This window comes from Opisthorchis viverrini (genome assembly GCF_000715545.1).
Source record: "Opisthorchis viverrini unplaced genomic scaffold opera_v5_15, whole genome shotgun sequence".
Lineage (NCBI taxonomy): Eukaryota > Metazoa > Platyhelminthes > Trematoda > Opisthorchiida > Opisthorchiidae > Opisthorchis > Opisthorchis viverrini.
Window position 1 is genome coordinate 1,538,841 of NW_008751671.1, and position 25,589 is coordinate 1,564,429.

General features: G+C 42.8%; 3 protein-coding genes across 3 annotated transcripts in view; 2 read left to right on the forward strand and 1 right to left on the reverse strand.

The window, feature by feature from the left end:
• The window catches only part of T265_01401 (hypothetical protein), a gene marked incomplete at both ends in the record, with an annotated part of 43,003 nt that extends 39,042 nt beyond the window's left edge, over window positions 1-3,961 (forward strand). Inside the window, 2 exons of the mRNA XM_009165427.1 lie at window positions 1,738-1,837; window positions 3,740-3,961. Coding sequence (XP_009163691.1) covers window positions 1,738-1,837; window positions 3,740-3,808 — 169 coding nt within the window. The remainder of the gene's footprint in view (window positions 1-1,737; window positions 1,838-3,739) is intronic.
• Window positions 1-25,063, reverse strand: T265_01400 (hypothetical protein; the record flags this gene model as incomplete). The annotated part of the gene is made up of 5 exons (XM_009165426.1): window positions 1-339; window positions 10,458-10,538; window positions 13,446-13,579; window positions 15,353-15,411; window positions 24,960-25,063. 5 exons carry the CDS (start codon window positions 25,061-25,063, stop codon window positions 1-3), a joined length of 717 nt encoding a protein of 238 aa, XP_009163690.1.
• T265_01403 (hypothetical protein) overlaps window positions 11,865-25,589 on the forward strand; it is a gene marked incomplete at both ends in the record, with an annotated part of 17,068 nt that continues 3,343 nt past the window's right edge. Inside the window, one exon of the mRNA XM_009165429.1 lies at window positions 11,865-12,932. Coding sequence (XP_009163693.1) covers window positions 11,865-12,932 — 1,068 coding nt within the window. The remainder of the gene's footprint in view (window positions 12,933-25,589) is intronic.

A 25,589-nucleotide genomic window follows, 5' to 3' on the forward strand; every position in this document is an offset into this window, starting at 1 on the left:
TTACTCTAGCTGATGCTCGAGTGACCTCTTTCCTTGATTGCTCTGGGTTCTGGCTTGTGACCTTTGCTGATCCGATTCCAAATTGTTCCTTGTGCAACTGATATTCGACTCTGCCTGAATATTTCGGTTGAGATGTTGATCCTTCACACGTAGTCGTGCGCTAATCGGATCTAGTTCGATGCATTTATTGATTGAATCCACCGTGGAGTACCATGCCTCCATAAATTTCCTTCCATGTCTCATGCCGCCGTATGCCGAGAAATTATGCACACGAATAAAGAAAAACGACGCGGCTGTCAGGAGGCATGACTCTCTGTCCTTGATATCCACACACGACGACTAAGAAGACCACAAAACTAAGTTACAAAACGCAAAAATTTTGGCTTTGGAACAAAAAACTTTCAGACCGTCATTGATCACGCTTACAGAATATCTGCTCTGAGACATCCAACCACTTAGTCATCCAAATAACTATGTTGTAACTACGCTAATAATATCTAGATGTTGATATATAATATACTACTGCTCTATGTTTTGCCCCGGTTCCCAGTGAATTTCGAATAGGATTTCTACACTGAAAAGCATGGCGTGACTGGCCAATCTGCAACTTTTCCAGTGCCTGCTCCGGTGGAAATTCAGTGAGAGTGCTTCTTCTCATCATGTTATTTTCCACGTTAAAGACTTTGTTCTCCGAGAACATAATTAATGGGGCTGAGGATCATTTATAGGGATCCACAGACACAAGAACTAGGGGGAATTCGAGTTATTTTGCCCACTAGATTAACCAAAAAGTGAACATCACATAGCGAGCATTGTATCTTTTCTGTCGTAACTAGTTATGAATCTTTTGACGTCACACTGATTATCTAAGGTTGCCGACTCACTGTCGTTTTCGCTCTCCCCGGTCTAATCGGGCAAGTATAGTCCACGAATTACCGTCAGAATTATTTCCCAAACGGAAACCAGACAACAAGTACCTGGGGTTATAATTTCATCTGAAAATTAGTTTGATGGTAACGGGAGACAGCTGATTATCAACTGAATCTCTCGTCATAACGTTGCACTGAGGCTACTAAGTTTCGCTTCCTAGCTACCTAACGCCCAACCTGAATAGGCAAAGAGCGGTCTGCCACACACCCTATCCCATGGCCTAGTGAAAGCGAAAAGCACAATGACCCAAAATTTGCCGTGGAATATTAAGCGCACATTTTATCAAGTATTACTTTAGACCTCTTCTTGAGTGTGACTATCTTGGCACGTGGTATTGTCTTTGTTTTGTGGCCAAAGCCCAAACAGGTCCATTAGTGGCACTGTAGGTATGGATGTACAAATGCACTTGCAACTCCTGTACAGGATTCGTGGTTATATTATAATGGAAGAGGTACTTAGTTTATCACCTTTGGTGTTTCGCTAGCTATTTGTAAGGAAAGTCTTCGCTTTTGGACGGACGTATTTCAGAGGAACACTTCCTTTGTCAAACCTCTCCCGCCAGTGCACGAAACATTCATGGGAGTATCCACAGTGTTTTTCTTCAAAACACAACAAACAACCTAATGAGACTTGTTTATATGAATTTGTGGCTCCGAGAGTGGTTCTCAAGATCTGTGTAACTGCTTCACGGAAGATTCCCAGATATTATACTGCTTATTGTCTATACGTGAAAGCATTTATGAATATTTAATGATCGTTACATTCTTCTGTCTGCCCAACTGATTCTGTTATAATTTATAACATCAGGACACTCCCGAGAAATCTTGATTCACTTAAACACACGCCGCTGCACGTGGAACATCAAAGCCAATACTGCAAAGGCAACAGACACCTGCCCTATCGACCGGTCGCCTGGGATTCTCGTGAATAGCGCTCTCCTATGTAGGTTTCGCAGCAAGTTTTTGAAATTACCACTTTTCAGCCCTTTGAACATTGCATAGAACATCTTGGACAGACAAAATCAGTACATCAGTAATGTTTCCATAGTCAAGCTATCCGAATAGCCCTAAAAAGGACGTACTCATTTACTGAGACACCTGGATGACTCTAAAAAGTTGTTAGGTCTCTGCAGGTGAGTGAAATGTGTATGCCTCCAGTATGCATCAGTATACCTAAAGTCCAGTATTTTTGGACTCCCCCAAGTGTGGAGACTGTCATGAGGATCGTCACACAAACAACGAAGCAATACTATTATAAAATTACGTCGGAATTGGCAGCTGATTGGACCATCCGTTCGGTGAACCTCAGTATTTTTATACATACCAGTAGGTACTCGGTTTCACAAATAGAAATCTAGTACTGTATGGAGAGGTGTGGAAAGTTATTACCAAATAATCTTGACTCAGACACTGAATTTTTCGACCTTATAAGGGAAGTGTTAACAGTCTAGTTTTCCATAATTTGCTGGTACGAATAAACTCGAAGTATTGGAACCTTTGAGCATATCAGGTTTCGACAGCAAGACTAATGAGCGTATGTGTAGTCCCTCTGGAATTGCCTCTTGGCATATCTAACAATGGTTCATTCATTTTTTGTATACTATAGTGCTTATGGTATTGATAAAATTCACTTACAATATCCATAGTGCTCATAACATCCACTTAACTCTGGTTGAGCTCATCTGGTACGCGTACTACTCGAATCTCCTCTGGTGCCTTGTCACCACGTGAACGGCAAACGCGGTGCATGAGGATAAAAATTTAATCTGAAGTTCAAGTTAGTGCTTATCTGGAAGTCAGTGATGTTCCTCAGACTCAGGCACACAGAAAAGGTGCAAATTCATGAACTGCGGTAATATTGAGGGCCAGATACTGTGTCACAGAATAACCCTTGATATTTTTTCTGTCGACGAAGTTCTCTCCAGGACGCCCTTTTTCTGCTCATTCATTTAAATAGCCTTATCGGCAAGCGATTTCTTTGAGTTTCACAATTACACTGAAGAAAAGTTTCACACAGCAGTAGTTTGTTCTTTATGTAGCACACCACGATTTTTCAGCAAAATGATATGTTTGCGTTTAAGTGAAGGTATGCTTCCTTCAAGTTCTCGTTTGCTTCTGCTTACACAACTGTCGGTAGTCAAGTATACTTCAGATTAAACCGTGGTACCTCGTCAAAAATAACTGGAACTTATAAATGAGACTTCATGTTGTGTCCTCACATCACAGTAGCATCGAAATTTCGTTCCTACTCTCGTGTTCAGTGCAATACAACCAAGACTAACAAGTAAATGATTCGCCGACCCTAGCTCACCTTGATTAAGTTGTCAAATCGAGCCATGCCGCCTCAATGTCAAACCAGCACAAACGTCTGTCCCGGGACTGGCCATCAAAAATGTTTATATTTCTTATATCCTGAGCATTATGTTCAGCAAATTCGGACTCATATTCAGGGAACAGGACACCAAAATCCTTCAGAAAGAGGAACAGATTACTATGTGTTTTTTACTTTGGAATGAGCCGTAAACTAAAGCAAAATATTCATGTTCCTACAGCCAGAAACACGGATAGTCGACGATAATCGTGTATTTTGAAGTGTTCCTTTTCTAAATTGGTAATCCGCTTAGTCTTATATTATCGTAGCCCCAGACCATCTGGTACCCAGAACCTGTACAATACAACGTTGAAAAATTGTATCCTATTCAGTTTTTTGGTGTCGGATTTCTCGAATTTTCAAAAGCATTTATGCACAAACACGCCTTATCTTTCATTTTTGCACACTCGCGTCGCTTACTCTGTTTTACTCTTTTTAGCCAATGGATGATAGCATTGCCAAGTCTGGAAATTTTCAAGCGTTTCGAACATCTTCCCATTATTCCTGATCCCCAGGACTCATCGGACCTTATTCCAGTCCTTGCCGACCAGTTTTTGACGATTTACTGCACTATGGATCTCGTGGTTCCAAAATTTTTGTGCCTCTTTCTATCTCGCAAAAATTGTTGTGATTTATGTATATCACTAGTTTTCCAATCACGTGCGCGATGATTTATTTAATAAACCAGATGGTTAAAAATGGTACTGATCTGAAAAATTTCAGCAAATCTCCCTGAAATCCCAAATAGTGTTAATTCCTCAAATATGGCAGCGTACACTAAACACCGCCTTGAATTCATCTGAGATTTAATTGGAGTGATAAGGGATATAATTTAATGTTAGTAGTGGCCTACAACGTAAGTTATCGTTTGAAAGTTTGCCCGTTACTTTTACCAGTAATGGCAAAAAACACTATCTATTAGCAGGAAGTTCTGTTAACTGCCATATAATCAGCGACGGTGTGACCCTTTTTAAATGAATCATGCTGGCAAATACTAAAAGTTACACATTGTATTATGCAGGCTGTAAACTGTAACTCACTGGTGACAGAGTAAATCAAGATCTTTGCTTACCATTTTTTATGTTTTCTCATTATAAGGCATCACGCATCCCGTGGACCAATAACTGCAAACAGTATGTTCAGTTGATATATTTCAAACCCATAAAGCCTCACTACAGTAGTACACAGGAAAACACATCTGAGTTTTTCTTGGACAGTGGTATACAATTTGTTGGACAAGTGCTATTGAGGCCAATCGCTTCCCATCACTTATATGAACTGAAAATTCGCATGTGATTTATCATGCCATGATTAAATGTCACAAATCCGAATCATCCTCAGTCAAGTCTTTACTTCTACACTGGTTTCAACAGAGTTTCCTATTTTCTAGCTTGATATCTATTTTGTAAGAGTCGGTTGAACTTTCTACCATATCTCTTCGACCGCTTAAATTGCGCGCTTACTTGACTGTCGAAATTGAGGGAATAAGGTCGGCGCGCAATCCATCATGCTTCTTGAGAATTTTCAGGCTGCCTTAGCTTGATGGCACAACAATGAATATTACCACCTTTTATGTCGAGGGAGACAGTTCTTCAATTAGGTATTCTGCAAATTTGGTGTGGGTATGGTTGCAAGGTATGGTTGTTTCAAAGACATTTACCTGGGCGTCCAAGGTCAACGTTTATCTTGCCAACTGGAGCGTTTGTTCAGTAGCAGCTGTCCAGTCTGTGGGAAAATTACTCCGGAAATATAAGAAATCTTCAGGAGGACCGTTAAGTTGTGTATAGGGTGTCTTGTCATAACCCCCGAATAAGTTCATAGAAGACATTTGGATTTCAAAGAATTTGTTTTTGACCAGAACGAGATGTTGCGGGACGAGTGCCTCCAGATTTACAAATAATGGGCAATTATCCGGATGAAGCAACATACGAACTTTGCTACGTGTCAGGTAAGAAACCTCTTGGGTTGTAAAAGCAAGGTCAGTTTCTCCACACCCATTTTTTTTCAATTTGAAAGTCACATTAGCCTCGGCAGGCTTACGATCGACGGTCAAGTCACCATACACTGTGCTTCCTAGGTTGCCGAAGTTCATGTGGTACTCCTAAATTCATTCCAGTCTTGACGAGCAGAGAAGCGTTTGGAACCCCACCCGGCCCAGGGTGCAGGTTGGTGCAGAACAAGTATCCTCTTTGCGGTGATGCCTAGGGAAAAATGTGTAGCACTAACCTCCATGCGCTAGAGTTCACCATGCAAAAGCGATCGTGCTTAAAAACGAGAATGCAAACCAGGCTCCTGGTACCAAAATGCCTACCATTGAATGGACGTCCAACTGGCTGAGATTTAAGCTAGCATCGTCGTTCATGTGAGCGAAACTCTTGAAATCCAATAAATAAGAAACGAAGGGAGCGGGAACATGGACCAGCCGCTGTTTCACCTTTGTGTCGACCCATTCGTTTCCACTCTTGGACTGACTCCATCATGTAGGTTGCAGCTGAGAAAAACTGCCTACAACACTTCTCAGCTGACGGATTCAGAGAACTTCATGAAGTCAATGAAGACCGTAGAGAGAAGGTGGAGATGTCCGCGGAACTTTTCTTGAAACCGTCGTAGCAAATATCAGGTCCATTGTGCTATGACAGTCACAGAATTCTCAGGCTTGTGCACTTTAACCGACACGAATATCAGGTGGCTGAGTAGCACATGCCAGTAGCTTACTCGCGCAGTTCAACAGACTGACACGTTTGAACTTTTCAGGTGAATACCTACATCTTTTTCCTTGATACAGTGGCACGATTACGGCCTCTGTGAATTCTAGTAGAACTTCCTGTTCCTACCAGATAGTGCTGACTAGCTGAAGGTGTGCATTCTCCAAAGTCGAACCAACGTACTTAAACGGTTCTTCTGCAAGCGTGCCTTCCCTAGCTGTCTTGGTGTCCAGCAGTTGTGTGTTCTTTTGGCATATCTCAGCAATAGTAGGGCGAAAGCCCGTGGGCAGTTTCGTCTATCCTCCGCAGTCTAGTAGACCCATGATGGATGGTTTAGCATTTTGCCAAACGCTTGGACCATATATCCAGTGTTTCTGCAAGTGATGTCTGATTCAGTTTCGTGTTAACATCTTTGGGGGTTTGTGTTTGTTTGCAGGCCGGTCCGTGCACGGTCTCCAGAGAATCAAAGAATAATTTTTGGTGCCTATAGAGGAGAATGTCGGTAGCTCAGGTAGCGTAGATGGTCGTTGGCTTGTTCGCTGAGCTGGGCAATTTGGTTGCAAACGTTTTATCACCAATCGAGGTGACATCATCAGTGCGTAGTTGTGCGTAGCGGTGGGTTAGTGGTTGTGCGTTCAGTAGTGTTGCGTGTGTGTTGATATACGTGCTGGTAGCCGGGGATGACCTTTGACCGCGCTTAGTTATTCTGTTAGAACAAGCCACCAGACGGGTAGTAAATGGGGATATTGGGTTCAGTCAGTTTGCAACCGACCGAAAGACGTGTCCGCCACACAAAAAGGCACATTTCAAATGAATATATGGCTCTGGGATCTAGTTCTCAAGATCTGATTTCCAGAATACTAACGTGCTAGAATGGAGTTTAATGCGCGCAGTAAGCGACGGACCGCCCGTGTAACAACCGGCAATCAATAAAGTGCCGCCAAAATTCGGCAGGTGATAATAAAACCGAATGAACGGATTAGGTGGACATATTAGTGTACACAAGAGTGTCTGTGTACGCGGTAATTTATGAGTGGATGTGAACCATGCGAGAAAACATGCAAATAGATAAGATAAATAAACCAGTGGTAGGAAAAGCTAATGAAAACGTTATTGTAAGCGGGTGCCACGAGTTAGTTGCCACATACGATCCCGAGCCTTAATGAGGAAGGTTTTACACAGTCAATCGATCATTTGCTTTTATGCTCCAGCCCGTCACTCCTTGTAATGATTGAAAGGACAGATTATTGATGATGATTAACTGGACAGGCGTCACGAAAAGCCTTCCATGTAATCCCGAGCCTTAATGAGGAAGGTTTTACACAGTCAATCGATCATTTGCTTTTATGCTCCAGCCCGTCACTCCTTGTAATGATTGAAAGGACAGATTATTGATGATGATTAACTGGACAGGCGTCACGAAAAGCCTTCCATGTAATCCCGAGCCTTAATGAGGAAGGTTTTACACAGTCAATCGATCATTTGCTTTTATGCTCCAGCCCGTCACTCCTTGTAATGATTGAAAGGACAGATTATTGATGATGATTAACTGGACAGGCGTCACGAAAAGCCTTCCATGTAATCCCGAGCCTTAATGAGGAAGGTTTTACACAGTCAATCGATCATTTGCTTTTATGCTCCAGCCCGTCACTCCTTGTAATGATTGAAAGGACAGATTATTGATGATGATTAACTGGACAGGCGTCACGAAAAGCCTTCCATGTAATCCCGAGCCTTAATGAGGAAGGTTTTACACAGTCAATCGATCATTTGCTTTTATGCTCCAGCCCGTCACTCCTTGTAATGATTGAAAGGACAGATTATTGATGATGATTAACTGGACAGGCGTCACGAAAAGCCTTCCATGTAATTCCACATTTGGTATGATTTTTGTACCGTACTTTCAGGTCAATACATGGATTAATGAATTTGGAGTTAACGGATCCACTTGACCCGTCGGCGCACACTCTTCAACCATTTTGATATTTGGTTAGAATCTATCATCATCATCATCATCATCATCATCATCATCATCATCATCATCATCATCATCATCATCGACAGCATGACATCAGTGTTCAACACCGATGCTTCACTGCCGTACAACCATGACTTATTTGAAAGCCTTATTGTAAAGAAAAAAATGAAGGTGGACGGGGGAGGGAACTAGTGCTAGCTTAACACAATCATCCCGAGGTGCCTACACCTCCAAACATTCACTCAAGCAATCTAGATAGAAACTGCTAACAAGAGCGCCACTGACATCGGTTGGCAGCCATATATTGTAATGTCTCCACCCGGGCACAGTAAGGATCACGCGGTCCCCATCCTGGAAGGCAAGTAGCACCGACAGCATCCAAGCGTTTCGTGATCTCCTTCATCCTCCTCTGCCAAGGCCACTTCTCTGTTTACGCCACTCTGAGTTGGGCATGGAAAACAGCACATAGAATCCACCTGGATTTTTAGAGAAACACACATTTTGGTGGTTAATTAGCTGCCTCAAATTCATCGCGATATGACACTACCAACACGATCTGTGATGTAGTTATTATGGGAAGTTCATAACCTTCCAATGTGACTCTGTGAAGCACGCTAACGTTACACAGGCTTCTACCCGTTTCTGGTAACAAGTAGGATTCGTAAGGCTGTGTGCGGGTCGTCCTATCATATGGATAAATATACTTGTATTTACATGCCTATTTGTTTGCCTCGTGGCAATGGATCCGAAGTCCATAGAATCGTAGTTCCAGTCAGTATAACGAAAGTCCAGGACTGGAGGCCAGGTATCCGAAGACCACCCAATCACTACAATAATAAATCAACCGAGACTATGCGTACGCCATGCGATTATCATCCATGCCACGCTCCGTCACACGTGATTGTTCCACATTTCGTGGACTTATTGTTTACTTTATATTTCACATGAAAATTCTGAACCGTCTAAACTACTAATCAGCACACTCAAAGTCCCTGTATGCCAGTATTGTCTCAACTATGTTTAGTCCAGTGAGAGCGCTGTGTACAGAGCAGATCGATCGAGCAGCAGCTCAAATCGAGATCGCAAAAAGACTTCGAGCAATAGGATACCCAGTGAGTTTTATTAGGCGGCAACTGAGAAAAATATTGGCTTCAGTATCTAGACCCCGTAAGGAATGGACCGAAACACCAGTCATCCCATATAACAAAAGAATATCAGAGGTTTTCAATCAATTGGAAATTGACAGCGGCACCCGAGGCGAATCATCAGGTGAAGCACTCTGAAGTGGAAGATTAAGGAACGGAAAGCGATCGGAACTAATTTGGAACCCTCCAACACATCGATTCAAGATTTTGGCACCCACACTAGCCGACAAGAGCCGTTAATTGACACTCAACACTGATTTAGTCTGAAGAGAACTTACTGATTGGTTCCCCGTCTGTCTTATAACCTGGCCAATTTTGTGACCTGTTCACTTGGCCTGATGAAGCTTTTGTGTCAAAAGCGAAACGTTGCCCAAATAAAAACTACCGATTGTTTACCAAGCTCTTCTGAAAATATCAGAGGTTATTCGAAGCTTCCCAGAAGGGAAAAACTCTATGTCTGGTCTTGGTGCAATTGAAAGATCCCCTCCCGGTTGAAAAGACTAGGGACTGTGTGCATAAAGTTTACTGCACCAATTGAATTAAGCTTCACATAGGACAACCTGCCAGGGAAATGCATGCCAGAATTGGTGAGCATAAAAGCAGAACGAAAAGCTACCAAGGGATGCGGAAGAATACCAAATGTTGGTCAAAGACTCAGCGATGGCTATACATGGCTGAGAAACGCGATACAGAATAGATCTGAAGAATGTGGAAGTTTCAAGACGCGGACTGCGGTTCGCCCCACAGCGGATGATAGACAAGGCGGTGGAAATCGACCAGCCGCACAGCGTCAACAGGATCGAGGGTGTGAAACTGGTAAGCGTATGGAGAGCGGTATTAGAGATAAACCCAGTTGACACGTGACTGCGTGGTTGTCAGCACGCTAAAACAGGAGGTGGAAGTCCCAACCCGACCAAAGTTCACAAAACCCCTCTCCCTAACATAACTATCACAGCACTTGCCCATCCACACAGACCAACGGAAAGTACTAACGACGTTCAACAGCGATCATCAACTGGACCGAACCGGAACAACCAGACCTCAGACTGGACCAAAATCCACATAGGTTTCCCATCGACCTAGCATTTGGTGACTCACACTAACAGCATAATCCCTCGGCCGACACCCAATAGAGATTCAGCTTGACCGAGCTGAATGGTCTTCATTCCGCCTTAAATCTCGACCAGTCTAGTAACCTAGTCACTTGGCCTGGCGATACTCTCGTGTCAAACGTTGTCTAGCAGTGAATCTACCGATGGTTGTCAAACGTCCCCGAAAGTAATAGATATTTACCCCAAGAGTCACTGGTCTGAGGTATCAGTAACTTACCATCGCCTTCGCCAAACACTGCTGTACTTTGGATCCAAGATTATCCACCAATCGTTTCGTGGCGATTTGGTTCCGTGAAATCTGAAATCGTAGTTTGTGCACTTGATAGTCCGTTAGATCCGATGACAGATATTTGTTTTTCATCCAGACCTTGTTTTTTCGTATGTGCATCAGTGTTCTCTCCCTGACGACTTTACACACAAAGGTATGCTCGACCATTTGCGAATGAAACTGCGTTACATCGTACAAGGTTGCAGCATGTTGCCCAAAGTTTGGTGCCGTTTGGTGTGTTAAGGGCTTGCGGTCGGGAAACCTAGACAGATCAATCGTACCAATCCAAATGGATGCATGGTCTCTCCCTGACGAATTTACACACAAATCTACCGACTGTTACCATACTTTACGGAAAACGATAGTGCTCTGTCTCTTCAAGGTGGGAGCGTTTCTGTTGCTGTATGACCAAACACAAGATGCGTTTCCGGTAAAAGTGAACGTAGCGTACCCTGACGTCAATCGTCATTGTGAATGAGGGGACAATTTAGTCTACAATGAAGGCTGGTTCTGTTGTCCACCACCCCAAACGTGAGCGGTGGATTCTGTTGAGAGATATTTCAAGATTATTTCGCTTCCCCTTGTGGACTTTAATATACGACAATATTTGTTTTTGGTTGGGTATGAATAGAAATTCTGATTAGATGTGAAACGTGCAAACAGGAAATGTATCCAACACTACCATTCATTCATCTAAGTAATTCAGTCGGTTTGCATCGAACCGAAAACCGAAACTCAAAAAGTCGGATTCTCAGTGGACTACTCTTTGAAGAAGCTGAATGTTATTCGTCCATATTCGCAAGTAAATCCCTAGCATTTTTAGTTCCCTCTCGCCAGTGTAGTTATTTGGAAACCTCTGTAGGGTTTTGTACACTTGAACTGAGGAAATCAACACATTAGAACAACAACAACACACACATAGAACTGTCTATCAAATGCGTTGGTTGTTAATCAGTTTGCAATCAAATTACCATCATTCCCAGTTCAATAGAATGCAATGATTGCCTGATGAATTATGCATAATGGAGAGCTTGTGCCTGAGCAGTTAGAGTCGTGTACTTTCCACCATACCGGAAACACCCAACTTGGAAGAAAACCCGCTCGTGATTATCAAATGTATTCTCGTACACATTAACGAACCTGAAATTCGATTGTATCGTGATACCTTGAATCAAGAGCAATTCACGTCTACGTTATCGACCCAACCACAGTATCGTCAGCACATGGCGCAAGTTTATACAACTTGCACATTGGTTGGTCGAACAATCATGGTTTTATATACATGTTCAAAACTTGTGGTGACCGTACTGGACAACTGTTTCTGTACGGCTAGCATTTGTTTTGATCTGGTTGAGCATGCTTGTAAACCTTGCGAAACCCGACCAATTCGTTCGTCCCACAAACAGAGTGCGAGAATGGTCACGAACGGCTAGTCCCAGCAATGGAGATTATTGCGTCAAACGCAGGGAGCGCCATTTGGGCTCGGAACCACATAAGCAGAGAACTCTGTCGGTTGATTGGATTCCTCCATCCGATTCAAAACAAAACCGACTATCTAATGGTATATTCTGTGAGTCTTTGAGTCATCCCAAGTCCAGCCGACTAATAAGCCACAGTTGTACGGATATCCCTGTTTTGTGGAAGGGGCGATGCCTGTCATCCAAACAATTTGCTGACAAAAGCGAACTCTATGGTTCTAGTCAGCCGGAAAGTCAAAGCTCAGCAAGCTGTTCTATTGGTGCCGACCATGACAGACCCGTAACCAAACAACGGCTGCCCAGGATCGTTAATGCAGTTCAAAATTTAGACAATCTTCAACATAATACGATTCCTGTCTGTGTTGAAACGGAAAGTTTGAGACAATTCTATGAGTCTCGATTTACAAGAGTTCTTGTGTCACCTGTTCCTGTCAGTCTGTACACTAAGCAGACTGAATCTGGTTTAGGTGTGAGTACAGACCATGCAGAATGGATTTGTGTAAAGCTCGGCTTGCTCACTTATCTTATTTGTCACGATCCAGTGAAACCGTCGGCTGTCAAGGCAGTAGACGTGCAGTTGTGTGACCCTTTCACCTATGCATCCATTTGGATTGGTACGATTGATCTGTCTAGGTTTCCCGACCGCAAGCCCTTAACACACCAAACGGCACCAAACTTTGGGCAACATGCTGCAACCTTGTACGATGTAACGCAGTTTCATTCGCAAATGGTCGAGCATACCTTTGTGTGTAAAGTCGTCAGGGAGAGAACACTGATGCACATACGAAAAAACAAGGTCTGGATGAAAAACAAATATCTGTCATCGGATCTAACGGACTATCAAGTGCACAAACTACGATTTCAGATTTCACGGAACCAAATCGCCACGAAACGATTGGTGGATAATCTTGGATCCAAAGTACAGCAGTGTTTGGCGAAGGCGATGGTAAGTTACTGATACCTCAGACCAGTGACTCTTGGGGTAAATATCTATTACTTTCGGGGACGTTTGACAACCATCGGTAGATTCACTGCTAGACAACGTTTGACACGAGAGTATCGCCAGGCCAAGTGACTAGGTTACTAGACTGGTCGAGATTTAAGGCGGAATGAAGACCATTCAGCTCGGTCAAGCTGAATCTCTATTGGGTGTCGGCCGAGGGATTATGCTGTTAGTGTGAGTCACCAAATGCTAGGTCGATGGGAAACCTATGTGGATTTTGGTCCAGTCTGAGGTCTGGTTGTTCCGGTTCGGTCCAGTTGATGATCGCTGTTGAACGTCGTTAGTACTTTCCGTTGGTCTGTGTGGATGGGCAAGTGCTGTGATAGTTATGTTAGGGAGAGGGGTTTTGTGAACTTTGGTCGGGTTGGGACTTCCACCTCCTGTTTTAGCGTGCTGACAACCACGCAGTCACGTGTCAACTGGGTTTATCTCTAATACCGCTCTCCATACGCTTACCAGCTTCACACCCTGGATTCTTTTGACGCTGTGAGGTTTGGTGATTTCAACTGCCTCGGCTATCGGTTGCTGTGGTGTGAACTGCAGCCCGTATCCTGAAAATTCCACATTCTTCATATCTACTCTAATCTCTCCTGCTAATGAGTGGTTTAAGATGGTTCCTGTGTCTGTTTGTTTCTGGTAGATCGTAGTTTTTCATTTTCCACCACTGGATGTGTTCTACAGTTCAGGAAGTGTTATGTGTCCCTTGCGGACACTATGGACATGCCGAACTTTGTGTGGATTTAAGCTGTTGAGATAGTCGTGGAAGCTGTTCACTTTATCTCGTTTGATTGTGAGAAAGGTATCGTCAAGGCCGAAAGTCCTGCGGGGACAATAACATCCGGCCAAGGCTAATTGTCTGAATCGCTCCATATAAATATTAGCTAAAACTGGGGATATACGGGAGGTCCCGTTGCAAGATCTTTTTCTTGACAATAAATGGTTCTGTGAAAAACAAACCGATCGAAATTCGAACACACTCCTATGCCTCCAACTAATTCATCAACCGAGAGCTGTCTTTGTTCCTCAAGTGTTGTGTGCATCGGTAACAACCTCTTGGTGACAACCTCCAGTGCCTACGGAAGAAAACCGTTGGATGATACCAGAGCGTATTCTGCCTCTTCGTGACAAGACCTGTGACTGGAGATTTTCTGCAATGCGATAAATAATTTCACGAAAAATTGCTACCTTAAATTATTTGGTGTTAATCAAACCATGGCGTGCCAATAGATCACTTCTTACGAGACCATTTCAGAGGGAACGCACAAGATGCAGCGGTGAGAATTATTACCATATGAAAAATAATATCCAACAACCTACTTTTGGTTGGAGTTGTCTTCATTCAGGCAAACTTCTCTGTGTTCAATGGTGGGCCGTCATGGGTAAGCGGCAGAGGAGCCAAGCGGTACCAAGTAACTTTTCAAAGCTTTCACTGAGTTGAACTCATTACCTGCTTCAAACTGGTCCCCGTATTGACCCGAAGTCTATGAGGCGACCGGAAAGCAATTTTCTGTGTCGATGAAACGATGTTGATCAGAATCCTGTGCCCAGTTCTGCATGCATAGATATTCCGAGGTAATGAATCTAGTTGCTGTAGTTATGATGGTCTGTATATGTGCAGGTGAAATATCTCAGATCTAACGTGAATCTTCTATTCTCCCTGATCAGAGATATTAGGAGACGCAATTTTAAGATTAGGAATCGGTTTGAGGTTCGATCCGTCGGCTGACAAATCGGCGACGGAAAGATCTAAAAAACAGTGCAATTGGGTTCTTCCGGTAGACCAAAGCAATGTGTGCATTGGCGAGTTGAAATAACGTTCGTTGGCCGTTGGCCTGTTCGCTGAGCTGGACGATGTGATTGCAGACGTTTCATCAATTGAGATGACAAAATCAGTACGTTGTTAGAAGGCGTATTGGCGCTTGTTGTGCGTGAGAAGTGTCGTGCGTGCGTTAATGTGCGTGCTGCAAGCTGATCACGTTTATTTGTTCAGTCGGGCGAACCCATTGGTTGCTGTTATCCTATATTCTGATTCACCAATGCTCACCTGACCTTTGAACTTGGCATCTCTAGTCGATGCTGGAGTGACCTCTGTCCTTGGCCCTTCCAAGTTCCGGGTTGTGACCTTTATTGATACGTTTCTTACACCGTGTGTAAGTATACATGTCAACAAGCAGAATCGCTTAGGCTCTAACCCGTAAATTTCAATGCACAATACTTGGTCTTGTCATCCTGGGAAGCTAATTGTTCAAGCAATTACGTTACTATGTTTTTCTATTCCAACAACCTGATCCTCCGTAATTATTTTTACCTCCTGCACCATCTAGCTTGGCAAGCTCTCTCCCATCAGAGGCCTATTTACTTACTAATTTGTCCAACAGATGCGTTATTCTGTTCATTTTTCATTGGTGATTCTTCCATCCAACTGTGAAACAAAAGTAGAAAAACTCAAAAGCGAACCTGAAACTACTCACCGTCTATTTTATCTTGTTTTTCATCTTATCTCTTATCTTATCTTATCCTTGACGAGTGTCCTCAGGGATACCCTTGTCAGGCTATTGAGTAGACTAGCTCATTAACTATTTAGGTTGTTGGAAGCGTTTACCAATTAGGTTGGTTTCGTTGTCAAGTGATAGGCTTTGTGCATGTCATGGATATGGTCCCGCGCCTAGTCATCATCATACTGATGTCGTATAGAAAAGAAGAACACGCAATTCCACCTTTTTCACTTCTAGCTTGTAAGGGTATAAAGTTCCGATGGAAATGTAGTGCCATTTGTTGCACAACAGTGATAAATGCGGAGCTCAGTGTAAAGTAGTTCAACACATTTTCCTCGTTGTAAATTTCATAAAACTGCGAGAGACATATTGCGACTGGTCATTGGATTGTTCGCCGAGCTGGGCAATTTGATTGCAAACGTTTCACCATCAATTGAGTTGACATCATCAACGCGTTATTCGGGAGCGTAGTGGTGCGTGGCGGTGCGGCACAACCACTAACCCATCGCCACCGACTACTACTCTGCCGAATAACGCTCTCATGATGTCACCTCAATCGGTGATGAAACGTCTGCAATCAAATAGCCCAGCTCAGCGAACAAGCCAGCGACCATCTACTCTACCTGGGCTGCCGACATTTTCCTCCACAGAAAACATATTGCGGCTAGTTTATCTGATGTGAGAACTGCATCGGATGGCGTGAAAACCTGGAGCACATACAACTGTGATACCGACTCAGTTCGTGAAGATCTTGTGCGTCATCAGCGTACACAGAAATTCCAGTTGATTCCTACTGCTACGTGAGTGTGCCTGAAAACTTAGCACAGTCGAAGTAATCACTTTTACTTAATTTATAACCAAATTTGGGAAAATAAGATTGATACGTTGGCAAAGGAGCTCTAAGGTAAGAATAAATGTTAGGGTTTAGGATACAATCTGAGCTTGCTGTTAAATTTCTGATGTATAAAACTTGCTCGTATTCATCGATCCTAACATGCCAGATTTATTTATCAAAGGGAAAACTCAATGTTTGAAAAATTTGGTTAGGTCTTTGGGAGGATATAAGTTTGACACCTTACAAGTTAAAAGACGGTGCATGTCATTTGACTAAGTGGACACATTTGAGCACCTCTGGTTCCAAAACAGAAAATAAAATTCAGATAAGGATTTTCGTTTTTAGTGAAGTCTCCAAATTTGGCATTTTAGGACAAATCGTTTCAATGGGTGTTAGAGAAACAACGATACGAGCAAGATGGGTGCTTTCATTTTGCGGACATGATACACTGCTCATAAATTCGCTGAAAGCCTTTCTAAAGCTTACTACCGTTTCAACCTTCTTCTGGCTCGTCAGGTTGGCGTAGTATCCGAGGTTTCATCAACCTCAAATTTCACGCAAGTGGAGAGATACACTCTTTTGTAAGTTATAGCGGTGTTGATGAAAAATCCAACATAATTTCTGGTTTATCATAATCTGCAACTTAATGTTCAAACGCTCGGTAACATCGACGTAGTTTACGTACGCAGTAGTAGTAGTCTGAACTTGCATTTTTTTCACAGTCCTCAGCAGTTTATCTGTACACCGACACAGGACCTTAGCGTAGTTTAACGGAGCTGAGTATTCGGCCCTTTCATCGGCCCCCATTTTGAGCTAGAGGGATCAGGATCTTCAGTCGAGTAGTTCAAACAGCGTGTTCAGGCCATTCGTTGAAGTATTGAGGTTGTTTAATAGATGAGATACGAGTCAAGTTACCGGTAAGATCTCATAAAGAGAGTTGCGCTCCCGCACTTACCTGGACAGATTTTCCGCTTTAAGGCTACCTGCAGGCTACGCTGCAGGACCCTTCTATAGCATCAATCTGCTGGTTAGGCTGAATGGATACCTAACAAATTTTCCAAGCTAACTGTTATTTTAGTTGATAAAAAAAGGAATGTCTTAATTATGTGTATACAATATGTGTTTGCAGTGTTCTTCCACCTACTCACCCACGGTCGAGTCCAAAGACAAAATGGCCGTCAATAATTAGGTAACCCGGATTTCAAGTAAAAAACACGTGCTTGATGAATGCTATCCGAAAAGCCACTGTCCTGCCATTTTTTTAGAATGCACTGACGCATAGGATCAACAAAACAGTGACTAAAATAAATATCCGATGGAATTGGGAAACTGGTCAGTCGAACAGATCCCGAAACAAACTGGGAGCCTCTACACACAACGGGTGTGCAAAAGCTGTCAGTGTTCGACTGTCGGTGTCTCCGAAGCTTTGGTCGGGTGTGGTAGGAGCACTGGGAGATGCGATGTAGAGATACAAAACCCGATTTTAAGAAGAACTGTCCAGCGCTGGATGAGGTGCTCAAGCCCGTCCTCTGATCAGGCTTCTCAGGATATGCATTTAGCATGTCAGATGGCCGTCTGCTTCGCCTATCTCGGTGCTGAGTTTAAATGAACTAATCTGAGCACGGTTCCTACTGCCATTAATATTGGTAAACGACTAAATTCGGTTGTGACAAGTGCAGCCGTATTGCTGTGAACCCGTTTGTTTCTCCCTCATCCGTGACACATCTGCACAGGTAAGATGTCGTCAAGAGTTTCCACATTCTTTCCATATACGACTGATTATTTTGCATAACGGTTGTTGAATGCTTGATGGAGCCAGCTTCCGTGTTTGAATCGATTTCAAGTCAATGTTGTAGTCACGTGCTTCTTATGGCGACCATGAAAACATCAAGTGGCCTCTGAATTAGCAAGTGGTGTCTACAAGTGGCAGAAAATCACCACTTTTATGCAACCACTCGGAGTTGCAGAACGCTCGTCATTGTGCCAAAGGGTCCAATGAGTATTTGTCGTAGTTGCACGTCACCTGCGTTGCTCACTGCATTAGGCTATGGACTGGAGTAAACCACAGGACTTGTGGAATTCGTCTCCCTTTGCCCGACATGCTACAACAAAAATTAACGGCTCTTGCTTGTTACTTCCATCAAAGAAGGCAGCACACCTCTTAATAGACACTGAATCAGGCAACAAAAACCACCACAGGCAGAAAACTTCCTTCTGGTGCTTCCGAAAATTGGTAGCCATCGATCGTCAGAGTACTTGAAATGCAGTGTGTTATATATTTCAGTGTGTTCGGGATCTATGGCCGATAACCTCAGCATCTAATAGCTGTTTATTGCTGACTGTGTCACAACTCAGAACTTGGATGACAACATATCTTTCAAGTCAAGAAACTAACTCATACGTCACGCAACTTTGTGCCAAAGAATCCATAAAACGGTCTGTTCAGTACAAAAGGAAAACAGCGATCTATTCAATGCCATTTAAGGTGTCATGTTGGCCATATTGAAAGGCTTGTTATGCAGTAACTGCATCAACACCAACAGTCATAGCTAGTATTTTCCCTTTTCTTTCCTTTAATCATATTACTGCTTAAGACTGTCTGATCTGCTTTGATTTGTCCTGACATGCGCGGTGAAGTCTGTCGATTGATTTGGTCACTAGAGTCGCCTGAATTTCACGTTGCGCCACTACCAGTGTTAAATGGGATAAATTGATGTAACCACATGGACTAACTTTTGGTAGACCATAAGGTGTGGAAGGCTATCTTGAAGTGTTACGGAATCCGAAGATCAATCAGGAATGACGGATTGAATGTGAGTTAAAACTATCGGTAAAATAACGCCCAACCAGACATTACTGACTTTCAGTAATGTCGTTGTAGGCGAACGGGTGAAACTAAAACAGAATTTCACCAAATACTCATATACACACCAGTTCTGTAGATCCCCGGAATGAGCTATTGATAACGACTGATGGGCTTGCTGGATGAACACCCACTGCCAGCCCCAAACTTATCTTCATAGTGTCAAAGCATATAGACGTCACTTGTCACTGGTCACATTCTCAGACAGTGGGCTCGGTCAAAAGTCAGGTCAAATGACTCGATCGAAGTTTGTGGTCTTATATCGATTCCATTTGTGAGTTGACCTCACAGCTGACCAGTTTATCGTGATCTGGTGGTGAAGCGCTTAACTACCAGCTGTCAGTTTGATTTCTTCTTAGGAGTGGACAAATACTGTCTATGAATGATTGCCCCGGATACAAAACAGCCACACACTTATCTCGACAAACACACTCGTTTGCAAATCAATATGGTCTTTTTTCAAGAAAGACTCAACTGAATCTCTCTTTTGTGACATTCTTCAACTGAATGTGATGCACGAAGGCCACCTCATGTTTAAGTTGGTACGACATTCAAGATATCGCAGTGTGTTTTCATACAGGGAACTACTCACAGGGTTGCTGAAAGCCCTTCGACACCCGTCGGCCGGTTTAACCCTTCTTGGGGCTCATCAACGCACAACGGTCTCATGTGCTAGATAGGATCCCAGGTGAAAATTCAAAATCTCGCCACCATCCAAAATCAATGAACTGTCATGTTTTCCTGCTTCTTCTTTTCTACTTGAATCAAGGAGCTTTGCTATAAATGCCTATTACTACGAAGACAAATGTAACACTCGTTGTAGCGCCACACCATTACTCTATGAGAAACTAAATCCTCCGTTTACTTTGAAAACAGCTGCCTTGGCAGTTTACTGTTTGAATCAAAAATGACTTGTTTGTTTCTTCACTAACTGCGTCTAACGGTGCTTACCAAACTTAAGACACAATAATCGCGACGGCTATAGGACTACAGTGCGAACGCCCCTACAAGACGGCCAAAATCATGCTCCTGTTTGGGGTGTATTTCCTGTCTGGAGATTTACCATGGGCGAGAATAGAAAGAGACGTTTCTTCATTAACGATTAGGTTTGTCGTCTTCGACGATATTTTCGTTGCATAATTTTTACGAAGAGTTGGACTTCCGGTGGGTGAACACTGAACAAACCGCTTGTGGCATCCAGCGATATTTTTCGTTTGTAACTTTTGGAAACAACTCTTCCGCTGGATGATCATGGCATCCTGTGCTCATATTACTGCTGGTGCTGACATTTGTCACACAAGATGTTATCAGGATACTTCCCAGAGGAAATTAATTGGTTAGGCATATTTGTTTGAGATCACATTCGCTAGAAGAAAGGCGGGAATTCTCATATCACTATAGTTCGGACTTGGGAACTTACTTGCTTTGATCCTTGATACCATATAAATTTACATTCACGTGTATACTTGCGGAAATAATTAATTAACTGGACATCAAGATATCAAAACCTTCGGTATCGCCAGTCAGCAAGGAGACTAAAATGTAAGCAGATATGCGCTAGATTCGTCCTTTTGTTGGGCTTACTGAGTTTCAACAGGGATCCAGACGAATTTGGTGTATCTTGTCCGGCTGAATGCTCCGTTTTGTAGTAACAAAATGCAAAGTGCAACTTTCGGGTGTATTGGGAGGTCCTTGTAGGTTGCCACGTTGGGCACATTTTCCGAACGTAGTTGGTGGTTACATCGAACAAAAGATGTGAACCCGATTGGCACTGAGCACCAATCATCACAGTCATCTCCTTGATGAGCGAAGGGTGCTAACGTGCCTGGATTCAGTGGTGTTAACTTGTGGGCACTACGTAGGAGGGACTAACTGCTAATACGAACCAAGCTGCACTAGCAGTTCACTGGTTCTTTTCACTGACACGTTCTTAGTGGCATTTTTCCTACGAGTATACAAGATAAAGTCTTTCTCACTCCCTAAGAGCGTCCTATTTCTTACTCTCAACTGTTATGGAACACCATCTTGATTAGCTGTAGGAAGCGAAACGCCACTATGTACCCAAATTGAATGTAGAAAACATAGACTTACAAGTACCGAAGCATCAATATGTATTCGCTATACCCTTTTGACCACTGTCCTAACGTTCGAAAGAATCTTGTTCTTAACTGCTTTCACAAAATGTGTTCTACAATGAAGTTTGTTCGCTGAACTACCGAGCAAACCCCATTAATCATCCTTCTAAACTGCAACAAAATCATCGTGTCTGTTCACCACCCGGATTACCGAACATCGTACGGATTTCAAGTGGAAGTAATTATCTGAACAGCAGTGACAACCTTATCAGTGGTCGCTCACAACCGCTTTTATCACCAGAGTTCATTCATCAATACTTCCACTACAACCAGCGCATGTCACCAACACTCGTGACATGAAGGATTATGTTCGGTGTATTTTGACCTTACAATTCGCATTCTGACAAAGCTTCCGGTCGATTACAATAACCTACCCTTAGATAAGTTCGATGTATACGGGTGTGAGCTGAGGTTCGAAGTTTGCAGAAGTTGAGCACATCTATCTGGCTGAACTGATTTTTGGCGCGAGACATTCAGAACAACTAGCCTTGTAACAAGCATGGCTGGGATATGATTAGTGAATATTTTCTAACATTGCCTTAATTGATATTGGTGTTGACGTTTAAATTAACGAAACGTGATAGACCTGATAGATCACCCGACAGAAGCTTATTCCTGCTTTATATAGTTGAAATATTAGGATGGAATGTTTGTAATCCTTTTATTCCCATGAAGGACATTAACATGTCGTGTACAGTTGTACCTCTGAAGAGCTGACTTCTGCGAACCGAATCCAATGTCTGGTTCCAAGTTTTCCCCATCACGAGACACAGAGGGCTTTCAAAGCAAATGCCTAATTTATATCCAAGACCTCAACTAATTTCTGTGCTCACGTATACTCCTGGAGATTTTCATGTCGGTAGAAGACTGATATGAGTCATTTTGTAAGTGACTGGTAGCAGCCACTACTTGAGTGTGGCATGTTCAGCATTATTTGACGCTAATTAGCGTTGCTCTGTGACTAGAGCAGTATACAGGGCTATCTCGTTTACATAAATCGCTTTCTTGTATGGAACACCTCAAATGCTACCTGGACGCGATGACTAGTTCTTTAGGAACAGCTATCCCCCTCTCCACCTCCAGTCTGTTATTAGGCCTCCATAATTTACGATATATGTCATTTGTGATAGTAATGTCCTACTGTACCAGAGGAGGTCTACAGACGGGAAGATAAAATTTCCCTCTTACAAGCAGATTCCTGAAAGCCATATGGCATTTATTGTTAGTATGCAGATTTTATTCAAAACATAACGATCTCACGGTAGTCGTCTTCCATGGTGCCTGTGCGAAATTCCAAAAAAACCCATTTATTTCCATCACCAAACATGGGAATGGCATGAAGTAGGATAGAGTTTAGATTTCGCCAGAAATCAGATATTTTCGTTTTGTCCCATGGACAGAGATTACTGCACCCAGCGGCACAAATGGCATGACTGACTAGGTGATACCTCTGATACGGAAGCTGGGCCAGTAAAATTCCCAACTGTCAAATGACTGTACACTCAGACTACGTTTGGCTGTTTCGATGCAAAGCGAGCTGGGTTGTACCATCAAAATGAACCGTGATGTTGTCATGCCCATGTCAATTTCATTTCTCACCAAGCTATTATCATCAAGGAACAAACTTAAGAAATTCGAACTGCCTTCTGGCAGGACTTACGATCTTCTGACCACAGCGATTTGTTCTAATAGCTAAGGGTGGTTAGGATCTGTTACAAACGGAAGCAGCCCATTAAACCTGTCAGAAGTTTGACAATGATGAATTTGCTTAATCCATCTAGGATCCAAGACACGTCAAGTTGGTACAGATCACTAAGCTGAAGAAAAATATAGTGCCTGAACTCTGTAGCTACATCTTATGCAAATAAATCCGGATTGAACCGTTTACTGAATATATGCCCACACTGACTTGTTCTGCATCTTACTTGAGAGATGAACGGCGCCACAAACTATGTTGAGTATCAATGAACGACAGGTTAATATCATTCCTCACCACATTCCTGCCGGGTGAGGTATGATGACTTTCGCACGAAAGTCGAGCTATTTGACTCCAGCCTCATGTGGTAACATGTCCAGAATTAAAAGAATTGTTGATATATGAACGGTCGACTGTCCTTTTTGAATGTAACGTGTTGGTTTTTCTTGTAAATATTTGATCCATTGATCTACCGATGGATAGAACAATTAGTATTCATTCAAATGACCGAATAAAAATGCCAGTCATGAAAAATTTAATAATGGTTTTCTGGTCAGTTTAGGGCTCACATTACGGAAAAATACTTTGCAAAACTGCCGATAGGCTCAAAACATCATACCATCCTACTGGTCGCTTGAGTTTTACTAATCATAGATCTACGATGCAAGTTGAAAGCGAACTGGCAAATATTGGGTAAGGGACTGGGAGTGTCACATGCGAATCTGACTATTCACCGGACGATTAAAACGCTTCGTACTTACAGGCTCAAGAAATCTAAAAATCCAGAAAAATCATAGACGGGTCTTTTGTCTAAGCTGTAGTACGGTTTCTAGCTCGTCTCAGGCCACAAGTTTACTGATATTTTCATGCACGTTTGGGTTGTTCAGCTTTTGGTGTTCATTTTACAGTTGCCTTGTCAAACTGTTTGCAACCTAAGCAATTCGTGCGTTCTATTCTTTTGTCAAACCGAGGAGTACAAATGGACGAAAGAAGTGGATGCAAAGAAGAGGCCAATCGCGAGGTCTGTGAAGTCTGGGTCTAAATGCACGCAGACACTAGATGGTACACTGATTTCAACGCCATGTCTATTTCGGCACGTTCGGTCAATTACGGCTGATCAAGTAAAAGAAATGCGGACAAAATACGGTGTAAACATTTGAGGGGAAATATTGTTACCAATCCGGCCATTTATAGACCATTTTGTCTTTAATGCGTCTTTCCTAAGATTTGATCTTTCGTTTACCATGAAAAAAGATATTCCAACAGAATCTTAACGATGTTGTTCAGCTTCAATTTTCTACCCGCCCCATGGTGACTGTGAATTAGTTTAAGGTTAGCATATATGCACCGAGGTTGAGTGCTACAGAGTACCTCGTAGGCGAGCTACGACCTATTTTCTCAAGAGTATATTGCGGCTCCCGAATACTACTCACCAGTAGCGTGGAAGAGTTGGCGATGGTAGCCGGAATTTCTATGTAACCTCCCTGTAGGTACTAGGAAGACGACATAGTATAAGCTTCACCTAAGGTTTAAAAAATCCTGCCGACGAATTCTAGCGACTGCGTGAGCCGGTATTTGGTTAGCTCACCGTACACGACACTGGAATGTACGGCTGTCTAAGAAAATATAGAAATTGACTACTTGTGAGTAGGCATAACTAATTGATTGATTCCGCGGACAGTCTAAAAAGCCAGACGGGTCATTTTCCCAGAACACTCGTAATTTAATCAAGCAGAATGACGGGTGGGATGAACTATCAGCCCGGCCACGGATAGATTTTGGGAAATGGGCGACCTCTCAGTAAAGAAATGAGAAAGATACAGTAAAACTATGGTCAGATGCAGAAACACTAGATCACAATAGGGTTTTCGCGTTGAATTCGATTAACCAGGTGGGCCTAAACTGATGGTGCAATAGACTCCTTTTTAAAAGATTTAGTTACACACCTATAGGTTTTTTTTATCACCACTTCTGAAGTTTCTTGTGTGTACAGAAATCTGTCATGAAAATGGTCATCAACGGCGCTAAATGCATCGTCCGCGTCCGTCATGTAAGAGCACGTGTCTGGGCCAGTACGCTACATACACTAGTTGATAAAGATTTGCCCAATTTCCAACGTCACTGAAGATTTCACAGAAGCAGGATTATTTCGAGCAAAATAATGGCCAAAAAAGTCTGCTGATGGTTAGAATCCCGAATTTTTCAGGTGCTTTTTAGGGTTTAAAATAGAAACAAACCCTCGGAGCACATATTCGCCGACCAGCATGCGCATCGCGTGAAATTCCGTTGGGTGTGAAGCCTAGTTGAGATGAGGTGTTGACTTATTTAGTCAGCCGACTACTTCCTAATAACTGGCACTTTATTGGGTTTTCATGGAAAAGACCTTCACGACAGTGTCACTTCCGTGATTACTGGGACTACTCCAGGAGCTGTATCTATTGTTGCTACAAACATACAATCCGACCGAGACCTGATATTCACCACGTCCCCCTATACATCGACGACCATTTCGATGAAATATTCGAGAAGATCCGTTGCACAAGTCAGACTCGTTCAACAATGAAGAAACCTGAAAC